A 19,028-nucleotide genomic window follows, 5' to 3' on the forward strand; every position below is an offset into this window, starting at 1 on the left:
GGACTCTCTTTAATCTTAAGTAATGACAGATACTGAGGTGTTTATCTCTTAGGGAATAATTTTTATCCCTTTAGCAATTTCTAAGCACATGAAATCCGAAGCCTTTTAATCTTCCAGAACTGCCAGATCTGTTTGCCTTGACCTATTGCTGTTATCTGGGAAAGGGCATGTCATCAATCATTAAATGAAACTTTGATACATATAACTACAGCACTGCTTCCCTGCCTGTCTGTCCAGGCTAGGTTTGCCCTGGGGTAGCTCTCTGACTAATTTTAACCTCACAGTGTGGCCCTCACCCGGACATGGTGATGAGGTTTCTCTATCACAGACAAGTTTGCCAATTCACCAGGAGCCCTGGGGACCTAAGCAGGGGCCTTGTACACAGGAGTAACACAGTACACGCCCATTGAAACTTCTTTTAGTAAAGGCATTTTATAACAAGGATTTCTGTTTTGGGAACTCAGGGAGCAGATCCTGTGACCCTAAGGTGCTGACATCTAACCAACAGTCCTTTATAGACTTAGTAGGTCAGAATGCAGTTGGAAATGTGACCAGGCGATCGAGTTGTAGGTATTTATTCCAAGGTGGTAGCCTGACTTTCATGCTATGCCTGCTTCAAAAGTCACATCATTCTTCACTTAATAAACAAGCTTCCTCTTTCATAAAATTCCTGAACCACTTCCAACATGCTGCGAGGTGCCTACATAAACCTCAGTATCTCAATAAAAAGTTCTGGTTTTTGATTTAATCATGTACATATACAAGTAATACAACATTGCAACTTTTTTTTTTTTTTTTTACTATAAATCTCTCATTAGAGAAGTCTATCTCTATTTAATAATCTTGCTTGTGTTTTTATGTGTATTTTGTCACATATTTCATGCTAATGTTCATTTTTGTCCCCGTGCTTAAGTGGTTCTAAATAAGAATATTTAAGAAAAAAGTGAGTATTATAACTAGGTAGCATTTTTTTTAACTAAGCACTTTCCGAGTGGTATAATGTACAGTGTAAACAATGAGCAGCAACCCCCCCCCCCAAAAAAAGTTCGGGTTATTTCTGGTCTGTTAATTGCTAAGTCCAACATACCAGTATGTTAGTCACTCCGTTTATAAATATTGGCTTCTAAAGAAAGGGTATATTGCTTTCCTGAGAACATTCAACAACTGGAACGGAGCCTTAACTGATGAATAAGACACTTGTGTAACAGACATGCTCATGCACCTGGAGGTGTCGTCAGACATTTGGGAATAAGTACCTAAGTAGCTGGAATGAGACGAAGTTCATGAGTCACGGCTGAAAAGTAGTCTTTCATAGAATTTCATAGAAAACCAAAAAGTGCTTTTTCCCTTAAAAACAGAATGTGTGCAGAGTGATTAAATGTTATTAGCAACTTCACTTGTACACTGTATTTAGGGGAAAAAGCATATAAATCTCTTTTGGATCACCGGTAGACAGGTAACACAATTTAGATTATATCTGGTATCAGGAGGTTTGATAGAGATTATTAAACAAAAAATTATGTGTCCCTGAACTTCCACTAGGCCAGATTCTATTCTAGTGCTATTTTGTTCATAGTTGAAGCTTTTCTTAACATTTTAAAATTGATTTGAGGGAGGAAGAGGGAGAGGGAGAGAGGAGGGGGGAGAAACATCAATCTGTTGCCTCCCGTACATGCCCCAACCTGGGATCAAACCTGCAACCTGGGTATGTACCCTGATCAGGAATCGAACTCGCCACCTGTTGGTGCTGGGGACAATGCTCTAACCAACTGAGCCACCCGGCCAGGGCGAAGCTTTTCTTAATGTTGTTCACATTATGTGCTGTACATTCTGTCTTCCATATAGCAACCCGACAGCAATGGAACATGTGTTTTTAGTTTCTTTAGTGGTGGTGAAGTAGTAGGCAGTCATTTAGTGGTCATTAAAAGTACAAAACATTCAGCTTCACCCTTGACCAAATCTACCATTTTTCAGTTATTTAAAGAAGTCAATCCACTTTGATTATTCTTTCTCACTTCACCTTTTCATTTTCCACCCCTGCCCTGAGAACAGACTCCTGGGGCTGTGTAACCCGCGGGGAGTGGCTGGCGAAGGGAATTAATGGGTGTACCATAAGGCAAATGATCTTACTTCCCTCTCACCCATCCGCAGCCCCGGTCCTCAACTTGAAAAGCCAAAGGGTAAAGGATTTCAATCTACATAATTTTGCAGACTGTAAGTGTTCAATAACAAAATTCTTGTCCTTAAAATGTCCTCTCAGTATGTGGATGGTCACTAAAAATGGATTCTGATCCACTTTTGTCCACATAAAGCCCATTTCAGGGCACTATGGATTTTCCTGAATGTGAGGACTTCTCTTCTGTCTGCTTTCATGGACCTAAGAACCCAACGCAATAGAAAACAATAGTTCCTGATTTAAAACTCATCGAAAAGGTGTCAATTAGTCTAATTTAGTCACAGTTATAGCTTCCAGATTTATATAGGCAAGAATAAAATCAAAGCTTGGGTGTGCTAGAATTATGTCACCTTTTAAATACAATATGTCCCTACTTAGTCACTTAATTAGTAAATAAAATGGGGAGATACTGTAGCAGTTAACATGTATCCAAGGTCCACTGGAACAACTGGTACAACTGAAGAGTGTGCTACACCCAGAGAATGTGTATGTTGGCCGATTACCATAATCTCTGGCATGTGGTGCCATGTTTGTAAAATGGCTCCTGGGGTGGGGGGTGGGAGACAAACAGCTCTTGAACTCTTAAATAAGGAAGACATTGCATATTAATTCATCAAAGCAGGAATTCCATGGTAGCACATTTGTTTTAAAACACCAAAGGAATAGTTTCTAAACTATTCCTATTTAAATATTGACAGGCAATCCCAAGTTTATAATTTTTTTTTTTTTCTAAAAGAATGCCACTGCTTATTTCTTTGTCTCTTAATCTGAAAACTTGGAGACAGGACAAAGTGCTTGGTTTCTAAGAAAGGGAAGCGTTACTCAGGCAGAGGACAACAAAGCAGCAACAGCATTCCTGGCTGCAGAGCAGAGATTGGCAGCAGGCTGAACAGAGAGAGCCGGGCATTCTGAGGAGACTGCCTGTCCTTCAGTCTTTGGTCCCCTATTCCGAGGTGTATTGTCCATGGCCAAAGGGCTTCCTTAACATCACGTTACAAAACAAGAGGAAGACACTTATAGTAATGACAGTCTAGAAGTCCTGAAATTTTGCCCCCTTTCCAATTAATTGTTATAGCAAAAGGAACACAGCTGTTTCTTAAGGAACACTAAAAACCACTGTTTAGAAATAGGGAAGATACGTGGTAGGGCATTACGGACTTTCTCAGTTATAAATACTCCTTCCAGCTCTATATTCAATTTACCTTTTTCTACACATCTTAAATTTGATTTAAAGCACTGTCAAGATAAGAATTTGTATCTTATAAATCACCAAAAATTTCTAACCAAAATATCTTCTTTCCTCCCACAATTTCTTACAGTTTTATAAGATGTCCTGAAAAATGTACAATATAGTAAAAGGTTCATATATTTTAAAAAATAAGCCATTCAAACTGCTAATTTTACTTGAATAAGAATAACATTTTGTCTTTGAAACAACATCAGAAGACAAGGACTGAACAGAGATGGGCTATGTCTTATTTACTATTTAGACAATACTAAATTCATTTCATGAAAAACTATCCTTTAGGCAAATGACGGCTTTACTGCCCAAACAAACTTGTGCTCAATAGAAGATAAATAATATGAAGCTTTTACCTGAGTGTCTTTGGGAAGCCATGGCTCAGATACCAAGTTCAGGAGCAATACCTAGACCAGTCCTCCCTGGACCACAGCTGATAAGGCTGTGGCTCATTTGTGAACATACATTTAAGGGGAAGCGGCTAACACAAAAATAACCAAGAGCAGATGGCCCACCCCTCCCCAGAGATCACAACCTTAATCCCACTAGAAAATTCTTAACCATTTTAGGTGATCCAAGGGAGAAGAATAGAACCCAGTAAAAATACCAAACACTACATATAAATACCTGTGGGGCTACTCAGCATCCAAATTAGCTCCAGAGCCAGAGAGGCCACATAGAAAGTCATCCCTGTACCGGAATAAAATTTGGACTCAGCTCTGGCATAACTTAACGCTGAGCCACCCTTGTTAACCCACTTCATATGCCTAAAGAGCTTGTATTTGGCCCTACAAATAATTCATTTTTTTTGCTGTTATGATAAAAGTAACTATAAGAGATAGACTTATGTTACCAGTGTAGTTAAAAAGAATTAGACACTATGAATATAGAGATCCTGGGCATTATCTGTCCTCCTTGGTATGTACCAGATTAGCAGAATTACTGAAAAGAACAATTCTAGCCACACATCTCCTTAGTGTCAGACACTTAATGTCAGATAGAGCAGGGTAGGACAGAGACATAGACACCTATACCCACTATGTACACAAGGAAGAGACTTTGTCTCACAAACAAAATCTCTTGCTTTTCACTGTAGCGACAATAAAAATAAAAATATTGATGGAAGTGAATACAGCAAGTTATTATGCTATGACAGCTCAATAGGCCATCTGATGGCTGGAGGCTGGTCACCAGGAACAAGCTCAAGGAAAAGCTAAGGTCCTCAGGATGGCCTGTAAGTCCCTCTAAGAACCCCTGTCCCTGCCCCGCTCACCCCAGCTCCCTTCAACTCCAGCCCCATTGGCCTCTGAGCTGTCCCCTGCACCCTATAGACACGCCCCACCTCAGGGTCCCAATACTGATTCCCTCAGCACCAAGCCTCTCCCAGTTGCTCCTCTGCCTCCTCAAGGGAAGTGACATGGTGCTCTCCCCATGACCCTCTAGCCTCTTTCTTATCCAGCCTGATTGCATTATGGCAGGAACATGGCCAGTCTGAACAATACCACACCCCTAAAATAAACTCGAACTTTTCACCCGAAGGAAACACTGTATTTTATTAGATGATTAACCTTTATGAACCCAAATTTTAGATTTCAGTGAGGTGTGTTTTTAGGTAAAGCCAAGGTATTTTTTATGTCCCTCTTGTGGTGCTGTGAACAATAAACTTAGAGCAGCAAATGCTTTCTTCTAAGAAGTCAATCCTAGTTTCAAGCCACACATCAGGACGTGTATTCCTTTAGCAAGTGTGGTAGTTCCAGCCATCTGATCATTTGGAAAAGCAACAACCGAATATGGACAGAGTGACAGCCCTATAAGGTTAGCAAATCAATATAAATCTATTTTGCCTGATACACAAGAGAAGGCACAAAAACAAGAGCATTACTTCCTGACCATTAATGAATTAGTCAACTATGACAAATCAGTGTGAACTGAGAGCTTGGCCCTACAGCAATAGCATTTATTCTATCTGCAGTTTACTTCAACCAGGTAACTCTGCCTTCCAAAAAACTTCCTGAAGCGTGACCACTGCCTGCTCTTAAGATTTGTCCCCACAAAACCACAACTTTCATGAAACCAAAACACAAAAGGCCTTTTGTGAGGTGAAACACAATTTCTCAGTAAGAATAGCTGGTGATTTTGCCCTGTCTTAGATCATTGGGTCAGAAACCCTGATGGTTATTTAGCACACGCCCAAACAATCACTGGTTTCATTAGCGTCTGGGCCAACTTCATTACACATTAACAGTATGATGTTAATAATATCCTTAATAATCACTGGACTGTTTACAAAGTGCCTTTATATACTGTTGGTGGAGCTGGCTGGTGTTTGATTAACAAATCTCTCCAGTGGCTGAAGGCCACATTTCAGACCCTTTAGTTTTTCACAGTCCAGTGTACATCAGGATGGTTTTCCAGTGAGTGTTAGGCATCAAAAGTTCTAAGCTCCCTCTTGCACATGATCCTCTGAGAACCATTTACTTCAGAGGTTATGTACACATTCTTGTCTTCCAACAACTCAGCAGTTACATTTTAACCTCCCCTTGGGCCCCACCTGTACATGCTACCACCCTATTCATTTTATAAGATGAACACTTAAGGAACAGTTGTCGTACTATGTGGTGCAGGATCTTCTGCTGCCCACAGAGAGTAAGACAGTTCTTTCTTCTCAGTGTACCAAGATCAATATACAAATGACTGTCAGGCAAGAGATATAAAGTGGTGTTGAGATTTAGCAGAGGCAGCGATCATATTGGGTTTAGGGGCATCAGACAAGACTTGGTGAATGTGATCATATTTGACCTGGTCCCTGAACAATGGGTAAGACTTTAGCACAAGGAGGAGAGGAGAGGGAATTCTAAGGAAAGGTACAGTGTGGGCAAAGGTATGAGAAGAGCACAGGGTCTGCTCCAGAAGCAGGACACAGCCCATCACAGAAGCACAGGATGTGGAAGAGATGGCACACCAAGCTACAAAGGAAGGGAAAGGCAGAGCATGAAGGGCCTTTTTGCAATTGGTACAGAAGGAGAAGATCAGGATAATGCAGGCAGTAATAAAGGTGGATCCTGGGGAAGAAAGTCTGGTAGCAGGAAGAGTCTGGAAGGGTACTGCAGTTATCCTGATGAGACGTAAGTGGGGGGGGGGGGGACTGAATGAATGAGAGCAATAATGGCAATGGGCATGGAAAGGAAAGAAGGCTACTTTGGGGCAGGACTGACAGGGCAGGTTTAATGTATCAAGGGAAGGGAGCTGGCGATCCCTCTGATTTAGTTATTCTGGGTGATCAGGTAAATAATGGGGAATTTGGGAGGCGGCACTGGTGGGGGGAAGAGTGGTGCTTTATTTGGGGCTTTATAATGAGGTTCTACTGAGAGGTCAATAACTAAACCCCTTTAATGGGATCCAAGTTGTCAAGTCAAGAGAGAAATAGGGCTACTGGTACGGTTACAGTGGAATCCCATTTGTGGGGATTCTCCCACTGCAACCTAATCCCAGCCTCTCTACCTCAGAAACACTGCTGGGAGGATCAAACTTCCAAAGTTCAAAGTGGTGCAACCTAAGAGTCAAACACGGCAAATTCAGTGACCTAGTTGGCCCACACCTCCAAAAGTTCCTCGTTCACAGCTTGGCTTGTGGTCATCCTTCTCCCTTTACTTTATTTTTCATTTACCAAAGAAATTTCCAAATGATTTAAAACTTCTTTAGACAATTACTGGCCACTAGTCATGGCAGAGGCAAGAGGTTGATGACAACCTAGAATGGAGTCTTTGTGGGTTTATCAGTGGTTTGATCTTCATTTTTTTACATTATTCTTCTCTCCTCGTGCCTACTATTAATAAGTTAATACACTACAAGTATCTTCTCAATATAACTTTGTCAGAGTACCAGTCCCTTCGCCAACAATTTTACTGAGTGACTCCAACTACAAGATTAGGCATCTAGTCATGTACTCTGATATGATGGGATTCGATGCTGAGCTCTCCCAAGTATTTCTTGTCCTATGTAATCTTGCCATCTCATGTTCCTGTCAATCTTTAGGGTGGGAAGAGTACTTTTCTTACTGACAAATCAAATTTTGCAAAGTCACTGCTTAAATGTCACAATTTTAGAGTAAAACAAGGGAGCCCCACCAGGGCAACCTGAGAGGCAATCTCACCATGCAAGATCCAAATGAAAGCAAAGCTAGAATTCTTTCTCCCAAAAGGGTCTCTGAGTTTCAGGGCAAAGAAAAGGGCAACTATGAAAGGGAAAGACTTGTTACAAATGAGGTTAAATACAAGAAGCAGAGAACTTTGCAAATTGCAAAGCACCTTGAAAATGCTAATTTATTCCAGTGAAGACCTGCTCATTTCACTATGAACGAGGGCTTAGAAGGTTTTCTTGTAATATTTACACAGAGATTAAGAATTTAAACACATACCATGGCCTTTGACACTTGATTTTTGGAAATGTCATCCCATGATTCATAACAGTTTTAAATGTATCCTGTCCTCAAAGTCGGCCCTTTCCTATACTGCTATGAGACTCTCACCAAGATGTATGAACTACCCAACCATATCCTAGAGATATTTTTATGAGCCTCTAACCAGAAATCATCATCATAAAAACACTGAACAAATGACTTTCAAACAAGCCACACTATAGGATCTCAGATTTTTTACAAAACCAAAGTGGCACTTAAGAAAGAAGATACAGAGAAAAAAATGATAGAACAAAAGAAACCAAACAGAGAGTTTTAGGAAGAAATATTAAACACAGATATAGAATCTCAGATCAAGGGAGAATGGATGTATCACAAAACTGAGAAGCTGGTAGGGATAAATCTGTCATATTTTAGGTGTTAAAATTCTCTTCCAGTCTATTTCTACCACCCACTTGTGATATATCTGTTTTATTTCCATGTTGCCATGTGCCATGACTCAAAACACTCTCTCAATCATGTTAAGTCCTGGCATTCACCAAGCCCACCTGTTGTGGACATTTCAAGCCTCTGATAGATACTTGAGAGCTAAACATGTATGGGACTAGTCTATGACTTACTAAGTAGATTAATATCCATTAACAGAAAAAACCCAGCAAATCAAATAAGCTTCAATCTATTTATTCTTAAAGCTACTAATGGAGATCGACTGACTTGTCCACAGGTGCTATCACAGTACCTCATGAGCCCCGCACTTCTTGGTGTGAGGTCTCAACTAGTAACATAAAATCTGTCTTCATTTACCAAAGGGCTGTAATTAACGTTACCTTATTATGCATTGGTGTCTTCAATTCCCAAATAGGGCACAGCCCTGGAATTCTGAGTAAAGGCTGGTAAAGGTGCACATAAGCAGGAGTGAGAGCACAGGAAAATGAAAGAAATCAAGCAGTGATATGGGTGTCACTCAAAAGTCTAGATCTTGTTAGGCAATAGGGCTGACTAATAGCAGGGACATTCAGATTTCTAGAGGACTGAAAGCTTCATTTGGTCTGCATATGCCAAGTTTTTCCCGAGGGCCACTCTGAGCAGTGTCTCAACCTAGATTTGCAGCAGATATCAAGGAGGATCCAGGAGGATGGTGGTCCACAGTGATTCATGGCTGAGAGAGCAAATAGGAATAACTTCCTGTGGAAAGAGCTATTCTGTTTGTGAGGACAGGCACTCTTATGTGAAAACTCAGTGGTAGACCACAGTAAAGGCTAGTGTGATCTTGTGTGTAGCCTGCTGTGAGGTAACTGCCCAAAAGGGTACCTCATGTTTTCTGTCAGTCTGTGCATAGTCAGGACAGAATATAATGGGTGGGTCCTATGGGTATTTCCATCTTCATAATGGCAGAGAAGAAAAATGATCTTAAGATACCATCTAGTCCAACCACCTCATTTTACAGATGTGGAAACTAAGACCCAGAGATGTATGAGAACTTGCTTCATTGTGTTAGGAGCACCTCCAGGTCTAGAGCCTGGTGTCCAGACTTCCAAAGCTCTATTCCTTGCATAATATCAAGCTTTTTCCAGCAAGGGCTCTTTACTTGTGACAATGTAAAACCTAGGAATGCAGTTTATGGTAAATAGGGTTCATGATCCCTTGACTTTTGATAATCATCAGCAGAGGCTAGGTGTCTGGGTCAAGACTAAGGGGCAGTTGTATGATCTGTTGATGAACACTTTGCAGATTTTCTCATGCTACAGCAAAAGTCCAGTCAAAGAGACCATAAACTTCATCCAATGTAGTTCAGATAAAATGGTTTAGACTGGATCATAGCTATTTTTGAACATTTCCATGAAATAAATTAAAGTCTTAATTTTATATGATTATCTGAACAACTAACATTGTTCTAAGACAAATAATATGGAATGTTCCCTGAGTTTAATATGGTCATATCTAATTTTTTTTTTAACTTTCAAGGGAATACAGTGTACTGGCTAAGGTCATGGACTCTGGAGCCAGCACGTCTAGAATCAAATCCTGCCTCCAACCACTTACTGGTTGTGCGCAAGCAAGTTTTACTTAACTTCTCTGTGACTCAACTTGCTCATTTGTAGAATGGGGATAACAACAATACCTATATTAATTGGATTGTTGGGAGAAATAAAGTAGTAAATATCTGCAACATTTAGAACAGTAGCCCAGCCACATGGCTCAGTGGTTGAGCATCAACCCACGAACCAGGAGGTCATGGCTCAATTCCTGGTCAGAGAACGTGCCCAGGTTGCTGGCTCAATCCCCAGCCCAGTTGTGGGCATGTGGGAGGTGGCCAATCAAATCTTGCTCTCTCCATCTCCCTTCCTCTCTCTGAAATCAATAAAAAAATATTTTTAAAAATTAAAAAAAAATAGAACAGTAGCTGGCACACAGTAAGCACAAAATGTTATTAATTATTCAATTACTCTAAAAATATGGATGTTCCAAGTAGCAGATTTCTGCAAAAGATGAATTTATCTTCAACTTTACCAGTTCACAAGGGATATGTGGAGAAGAGATAAGAGCTCAGGATCTTGGCCAAGAGTCCAGCTGTAAGGGTTATGGGCCTGAGAATGCTTAGGGCACCAGACAGAAGTTCTGAAAGTCCTAGTAACTCAGAGGAATCATCCTCTGGTAGCGGGACAGCCCAGAGAGAGCTGTATATACTACACAGACGAGGGTTCGGGAACAGATGATGGAGATCTAGGGAGAACAAAACTCTGCTCTTTTGATCCTCTACTGCAAATAAAAGACATGCTAGATTTAGGTCACCTGCTCAGTCTCAGGGTGAGGAAGGCTCTTCCCTATATCCCTCATACCAAGTAAGGGCCCAGTGAGTCCAAAGGATGATGAGACTTTCCAATATGATGAACAAGAGCTTGCTGTGATGTGACTAATTAATGAGACAGGCCACCTGTGGTTCACATCTCTGATCTCAAGTTGGCCTGAATATCAACAACAAAAATAGGCTACCTATACCATCTGAACAGTAGCTCCAGCCAGAATGTAGGTTAGTTTTGTATTATCTGAGTTAATTCTGAATGAATGAATGCCAAGGATGTGGATCTGAAAGACCCTGTCTTATTAGGCCACTTACAGGAAGGACTCAGCAGCTCATTTGAGCTAAGGTTGCTTGTGGGGAGACTTAGCTTCAGTGGGCACAGTAATGACTAAGGTCTCAGGGGTGGCAAACTGAAATATACATTGTGCACCTGACTCCTGACCATTATCGTCATGCCCACTCCAATATAAATTCAAGTTAAAGCACCTGGAGTTGGAAAAGACTAACAGAAGATTGGTATCTGACCAGCCTGTAGACAGGCTTATATGCTATAATGGCAATTGTCCTGCTGGACAACAATTCACAATGACCCAGAACCTAGGAACAGCTAGTGACTAGGGGAAGAGAAGCTGTATTATCAGATCTATTGATCTTATCCAAGAGCCCCAAAGCTAATCCTCTATCAAGAAGGGTTCCTGCCCGGCCTGGAGTGGCTCAGCCAGCGATTGAGCGTCAACCTGGGATCCAGGCGATCAGGGTTCGATTCCTGGTCAGGGCACATGCCTGGGTTGTGGGCTTGATCAATGACTCTCTCATCATTGATGTTTCTCTCTCTCTCCCTCTCCTTTCCTTTCTCTGAAATCAATAAAGATATATTTTTTAAAAAAAGAAAAAAGGGGAAAAAAAAAAAGAAGGGCTCCTTAAACTCTGTGACTCAACTCAACCCAGGAGAACACAGAGAAGGGAACAGGGGGAGGTCACCAGCCCAGGGAGGCAGGATATGGGCAGGGGAAGCTCTGGGATCAGCTGAGAGGAGAGAAAGGACTGGTCCAGAAGATTCTCTGAGGTTTCTTCAAAACTCCCATAGCCTTCTCTCCTAGTAGCAGGGTTTGGAGAAGGCCTTCAGCTACATCTCAATCCCATATAATTCAAATTCTTTTATTTGGTTATTTTGCCTAAAATTCTATCAGGGATTCATTTGGGTTAACAATAAAATGGAAAGATCACTGGTGAGTGCTAGTGGTTCATTGTTTTATATGTCCACAGTGATTCTTAAAGTTTCCTTGTTCATGACTTCACTGAGTTGTTTTAATTTTATTTATTGAGATATAATTTACACACCATAATATTCACCCTTTAAAGTGTGCACTTCAGTAGTTTTTAATATATTCATAAAGTTGTGTAAGTATCACCCCTAATTCCAGAACATTTTCATCACCAAAAAAGAAACCCTGGACCTCTCAGTAATCACTCCTTACCCTCTTCCTCCCAGCTTCTGGCAACCACTAATCTACTTTCCATCTCTATGGATTTGCTTATTCTGGATATTTCGTACAAATGGGATCATACAAGCAGTGACCCTTTGTGGCTGGTTTCTTTAACTTAGTATATAATGTTTTTAAGGTTTGTACATGTTGTAGGTGTGTCAACATATCATTCCTTTTTATAGCTAAATAATATTCCACTGTATGGATATACCATATTTTATTTATTCATTCATCAGTTAATGGACATGAGTTGTTTCTACTTTTTAGCCATTATGAATAATGCTACTGTGAACATTCTTTTTTGGGTATGAATTTATTTCTCTTTTTCTCCATTTTTATTGACTATATTATGGTGACACTGATTCACAAAATTAAACAGGTTTCAGGTGCACATTCCACAATACATCATCTGTGTAATGTATTGTGTTTTCACCACACCATGTGGATTTATTTCTGAAATATTTTTTGAAAAGGTGCAAAAGAGTATATAGTGAAAATTTTCCTCCCTTACCTGCGCCCAGATACCCACTTTCTCCTTCCATCAGTAACTAACAATACCAGTGACTTCTTCTGTTTCCATAGATACTGGCTATATGAAAAATAGGCAGCTATATACATTTTACAAAAAACAACATGGTGATATGAACTCTTCTATACCTGCCTTTTCTATTTAATATATTTTAGAGAATTTTCCATGTTAGTACATAGAGACTTTCTACTTTGTAACACATACATAGTATTCAATCAACGGTGTACATATACCGCAATTTATTTAATCAGTCCCTTATTTACAGACATTTAAGTTGCCTACAGCCTGTTATTACAAATAATGCTGTAAGAAATACACAAAATTTAAAACGATGGAATGGAACAACTAAAAAAGTAGTAAGTTAGTTTATTCAGACTGCCTTCCCCTCACACCCAACAGGGTCAGCTGCACTACACGAACAGAGTTGTGAAATTTACAAGGGAGGGGAGTGAGAAAAGGGAAAAGATGAAAGGATCTCAAGTGGATCAGGTAGCTCCCACCAAAGCTTACTGAAATAGCAGATTATTTTTGTTCATGCAGAGAAGATGCCATCTGGAAATCCTATGCCAACTATGCTAAGGTTACACTCAGTTAATAAGCCAGCCAGACAGGAAGTGGCTTTTGATTCCAAGTCTAGTGCTCTTTGCACCAAACCACAATGCCTTGCCAAAAAATTACAAAACAATAAACTCAGTAAAACACTTATCCTGACAATATGTACATATGCTCATACAGTGAGGGATCATGAAAGATTAGTGGCAGTGAAGGATTTACCTCTCAAACTTAGTGTTCATCAAGTCTTTAGACTGAAAAGCTATAAAGTACACATGGTATTTGACTTTCAAATATTCATGTTCTCCTTTTAATCTATTTTTTAAATGAAAGGTGGCTTCTCAGCTGGGGATTATAATGGAGCAACCTAAGCTGGGCACAAGTCCTTCTGGACTATCAGACTGGCAACATGTCAATGATGCGTATCACCAACCAAGTGCACGGCTCTGACTCACCAGTCTGACCTTAACTGCCTGCTGGGAGAACAAAACACCATACTCGTTCATTACAGAAACCTGTTGGGGATTTTTCAACTCTATCTGTATCAGAGTTTTAAATTAACCCTGTAAGTGTTCCTTCTTTAAAGCAGAAGAGTAGCTCGATGTCTACAGTCTCAAAATCAGTTTTTTTCTGAAACAAACACTTGTTATTTAAAGGTCACATAACTAACTAAAGCCAGGTGACTCGTGTCCTATTTGTCACTGATTTACCAACTTAGATTATACCTCCCTGTTTCTCTGAACAAGAAAAATAAGTGTCACTAGCACTCTCACTCCAATCTCACATCTAACATGTAAAAAATTAACTCTTTGGATTTCAGGAAAAGGGGTTGATGTTTGTAAATCAGCTTAGTATATGCAAATCATTTTATTTATTTATTTATTTATTATTTATTTATTTTTTTAAAAAATATATCTTTATTGATTTCAGAGAGAAGAAAGGAGAGGGAGAGAGAGAGATAGAAACATCAATGATGAGAGAGTCGTTGATCGGCTGCAGCCCACAACCCGGGCATGTGCCCTGACCGGGAATCGAACCCTGATCGCCTGGATCCTAGGTCGACGCTTAACCGCTGAGCCACGCCCGGCCGGGCGCAAATCATTTTAAAACAGAACGAGTCAGAAATGAAGAATACAATAACTGAAATGAAGAATACATTACAGGGAATCAACAGTAGAGTAGATGAAGTAGAGGATCAAATAATAGATTTAGAAGATAAAGAAGCAGAAAACATCCAATGAGAACAGCAAAAAGAAAAAAATCGAAAAAAATGAGGATAGTATAAGAAGCCTCTGGGATAACTTCAAGCATACCAACATTCACATCATGGGGGATACCAGAAGGCGAAGAGAAAAAGCAAGAAAACTTACGTGAAAAAATAATGACAGAAACTTCCTTAACTTGGTGAAGGAAACAGACGTGCAAGTCCAGGAAGTACAGAGTCCCAAACAAGATGAACCCAGAAAGGCCCACACCAAGACACATCATAAATAAAAGGCAAAAGGTTAAAGATAAAGAGAGAATCTTAAAAGTAGCAAGACAAAGGCAGTTAGTTACCTACAAGGGAGCTCCCATAAGACTGTCACATGATGTCTCAACAGTAACTTCAGTCCAGAAAGGGTTGGCAAGAAATACTCAAAGTGATAAAAAGTAAGGACTTACCACCAAGATTATTCTATCCAGCAAAGCTATCATTTAGAATCAAAAGACAGATAAAGAGCTTCCCAGGAAAAAAAAACTAAAGGAGTTCACCACTACCAAACCAGTATTATATGAAATGGTAAAGTATCTTCTTTAAGAATAATAATAAAAACAAAGATAAAAAATATGAATAAAATGGCAATAAATACATATCTATCATCAATTGAATCTTAAAAAAACAAAATAAATGAGCAAACAGAACAGATACGGACTCACAGATACAGAGAACATTTTGATTGTTGCCAGATTGGTGGGGAGGGGTTGGGGGGAGGGGTGAAAAAGTACAAATTGGTTGTTACAGAATAGTCATGGGGCTGTACAGTGCAGCATAAGGAATATAGTCAATAATATTCTAATAACAATGTATGGTGTCAGATGGGTGCAAGATTAGGATGATCACTTCGTAATGTAATGTCTAATCACTGGGGTATATACCTGAAACTAATAATGTATGTCAACTGTAATTAAAAAATAAAAATGATTGAAAAGAATATATATATACATATGCATATATATGCACAAATACATATATATATATATGTGTGTGTGTATATATATACAGTTAACCCTTGAACAATGTGGGGGTTAGGGGTACTGACCCCTCACATAGTCGAAAATCCACATATGACTTGACTCCCTCAAAACATTACTACTAATAGTCTACTGTTGACCAGAAGCCTTACTGATAACATAAAACATCAACTAACAGATTATTTTGAAATCTATATGTATTATATAATATATTCTAACAATAAAATAAGCTAGAAAAAAGATAAAATGTTATTAAAAAATCATAAGAAAAATACATTTACAGTATTTATTGAAAAAAATCTGCTTATTAATTGACCCTTGCAGTGCAAACCCGTGTTGTTTGAGAGTCAACTATACATAAATCAGGCTTTGTACCTAAGTAGGTAGTGTCTTCTAATTTTTCAAGTGGATTTAATTTTTGACATGGCTCACATAATTTTCACAACACACACACACATTTATCATGCACCATAAAAATCTAGTAGCAGATCACTGTGAAAATACTGAGAATCTCCATGATAAGGATTCTCTCTCTCTCTGTCTCTCTCTCTCTATTTAGCCCAAGCTTTGAAGGATATAGAATTGATACAATAGTCATATGGGTATTTTAGTTTTACTTAGGGTATAGCTATTTAATCCTCTTGGCATTTAGTTAATATTTAATTCTTTGTAAAGGCGCAAGTAAGTAGCTGGGAACAAATGTACAATAAGTAAGCTGCACATAATCTTAGTTCTTTGCTTTGATCTAAAAATCAAAAGCATACTCCTCTACATATTTGTAGTTGGTAATTTTAGTCACTTTAAGTTACTGACATGGTTTATCCTCCACTCTTTACAAAGAGAATAACTTGGGAAGCTCTCAACGAAAGAAAAAAAATTAAGCTAAGATAGAAGACTTTTACTCCAGAAAAATTAAGTAAAACAAGGAGCAATTTTTATTTCTGTTGTCAAAAGGGCTCGAGATTTAGTAACAACTTGAAGAAGTGAGTTAATCCCTTTGTAACACAGCCAAGATCGAGTTTATTTTCCTACTGTTATGATGGTAACTTAGAACACACAGGACAACAATATCAAATATCAATTCCCTCTAGAGTTGTAACTTTCTAAATGTAGTAATTACTAATTTGTTAAGATTATCATTCCACATACAAATAATTTCTGCATAATTTGAACCTCTATGCCACTTTATACATCAAGTCCTCAAATGCTGTCAAATAAAAACCAGGTACTGTTTTCATGAAATAAAACTACAGGTGTTATAGGTAGATAAACTGAGACATTAAAAGATTAAGTGTCTTGCCTTAAGAGAGGGGGGCGAGGTCAGCCTAAGAATAGAAGCTCAAGTACTGTCACCTGTCCTAATCATAAATCTAGGACACTTCCTAACCTCTTGCTAGCAATAAGTACATAGGTAAATTGATTTATGTTTTAAACACGTTTGCAGTAAAATGAATTTTCTAAATTGATTTGTCAAAATATTTAATTAAGGGTGGTCCTGTGTATATGAATATAGGATATAATTACTCAGACACAAAACCACTTTTTTCAAGTAATATTAAATCTGATGAATGTTAATATCTAAAAATTTATAAAATAATTCCAAAAGCTTGAGGCCTAACAGCAACTAGATATATATAGTCAGACTACTCTATTATACTATATACATTAAATTGGTTTTATTATCAGTACTTATGAAACCATCACAGAACAAGTTAGTCACTTTCTGAGATCAAAGAGCAAGTCGGTGGTAGAGAAGTCAAAATTTTGCAACCTAACAGTCTCTTCCAAGAACAAAAGGCATATTATTCCTTGGTGCGCCAAGGAGTTTCTATGGGTTTTAAATGGTAGTGTATTTGCCTGAGGGGGTTGGTAAATTTTCTACAACTCCCTATATGTATTTTTTTAAATTAATGATCTACTAACACGTTTAAAATATATCCAATCATCAAGTTCCCCACCCATATTCCCCACTTAACCCCTGCCTCAAAGATTTTCTGTTCTTTTTGTTGTTAAACATTAAATTTTCTTGGAAGGTCCAGAGATTGGACAGACAGCAGAGAGCGGTTTCTACACAAGCAACAGCAGCTGAAACTTAAGTGGAAATTACAGGATTAGCCCTATAAGGGAGTGGGAAAACCAGCTTGGAAATGCTTTTTAAGTTAAGGGATCTCCTGCCAGCTAACTCAAGAGTGCAAGTGAAGACTTCCAGAGGGAAATATACCCAACCAACCCCCTGGGCCAAAGAAGAGTGTTTGGACATGACTCTGGGGACTGAGAATAAAGGGAATAACAACACAGCTTTGCAAGAACGCAGGGAGTGCTTTCCGAATAAATGGGGCAAAGGCCATACTCCAGTAGCTTTCATCTCCAGCCTGGTCTTACTGTTCCAATGGTAATGAGAGTGTTTTTTAATAATTTGCACTTAACACCTTGACACCAGGATTTGGGATCAGATCCAGCATAGACCAATTTAGTCCTCAGTTAACTTGCTCCTTTGCTTTCCAAATCCAGTACATTTTGCTGCAGTGACCAACACTTGATGTTTACAACACTTTTAAAGATGATTCTCTCTATAAGAACTGGGAGTTATTTGGCTCTTGTCTCAATGATGAAAACAAAATTTACAAGTATACCCCCTCTTTATTTGGGGTCAGCAATGTCTGAGTCAAGATAAAGTTCAGATTTAAAAATAAGCCACTATTCTTCTCCAACTCCATACCAGAATTCCAGAAAAATCTGTTACTTTTAAAATAAGGCTCCTAATTTTCCCCCCAGTAAACCCAAAAGGGGCATTTATTTTACATCTTTCACAGGATTCAATGACAATTTACACAATCTCTGTAATGTTTGAAATGCCACACTCTTAAGAGTATACAATATACGAAATTAACTAAAATCTACATTTACTTTGCAATGCATCCAAAAATGATATACATTGATGGATAGACAGACATATGGATAGATGCGTGATAAAACAAGTACAGTAAAATGTTTTTGATGGTAGACTTTTAATGATGGGTATATAGGTGTTCACTGCAAAATCATTTCAACTTTGAACATCTTCATAATAAAATGGTAGGGGGAAAATAAAGATAAGCAAATATTTTAAAAATTGACTGCAGCTACACACAAGCAGGTATTGGCTTCCAAAAGGCATTTTAGACCATAGGTACAGAATGTTTATGATCCGAATGAAGGGACCAAAGGGAGTACCACAGCCTCCAAGTGAAAGTAATCTACCAACGCTGTTCTAAGGCTTTTTAGGCACTGGAATCAAGAAGCCTTAACAATCTCATAATGAACTCCAATATTGCACACGTACATTTTCAGACGTATGTTGAGCAATTTGAGCTACAGGCCAAGAGAGAGACCTTTTTGAAGGTTCCCTAATCCACTCACACAGCCCCATCTGAGGGATGACACTGGAGCCAGCCTCCTCTTAACTAGCTTTCCCCTTTTATGGTCATTTCGAGTTGAAAGCATATACTCATCTGTTTCCAAATTTCTAAAGGTACTAGAAAAAAAAATCTAAATATAACAGATGGATAAGTGCTCATGGTAACTGGAAACCAAAATGTAACTTCAGCTTTCA

General features: G+C 38.8%; 1 protein-coding gene across 4 annotated transcripts in view; it reads right to left on the reverse strand.

Annotated features, from left to right (window-relative positions):
• FHL1 (four and a half LIM domains 1) overlaps positions 1–19,028 on the reverse strand; it is a 59,879-nt gene that overhangs the window by 8,312 nt on the left and 32,539 nt on the right. Inside the window, exon 1 of one of the 4 annotated variants that reach the window (XM_016216547.2) lies at positions 4,044–4,481. The exons of 1 other annotated variant lie outside the window; for it this stretch is intronic. In XM_016216547.2, the coding sequence (XP_016072033.1) occupies positions 4,044–4,179 (136 nt within the window). In that variant the 5' untranslated portion in view covers positions 4,180–4,481. Of the gene's footprint in view, positions 1–3,772; positions 4,006–4,043; positions 4,482–19,028 lie in introns of those variants that run through there. 2 more of the 4 variants (XM_016216544.2, XM_016216546.2) reach the window with 2 other exon arrangements.

The sequence above is a fragment of the Miniopterus natalensis genome, chromosome X (assembly GCF_054644295.1).
Source record: "Miniopterus natalensis isolate mMinNat1 chromosome X, mMinNat1.hap1, whole genome shotgun sequence".
In the NCBI taxonomy this organism is placed as follows: domain Eukaryota; kingdom Metazoa; phylum Chordata; class Mammalia; order Chiroptera; family Miniopteridae; genus Miniopterus; species Miniopterus natalensis.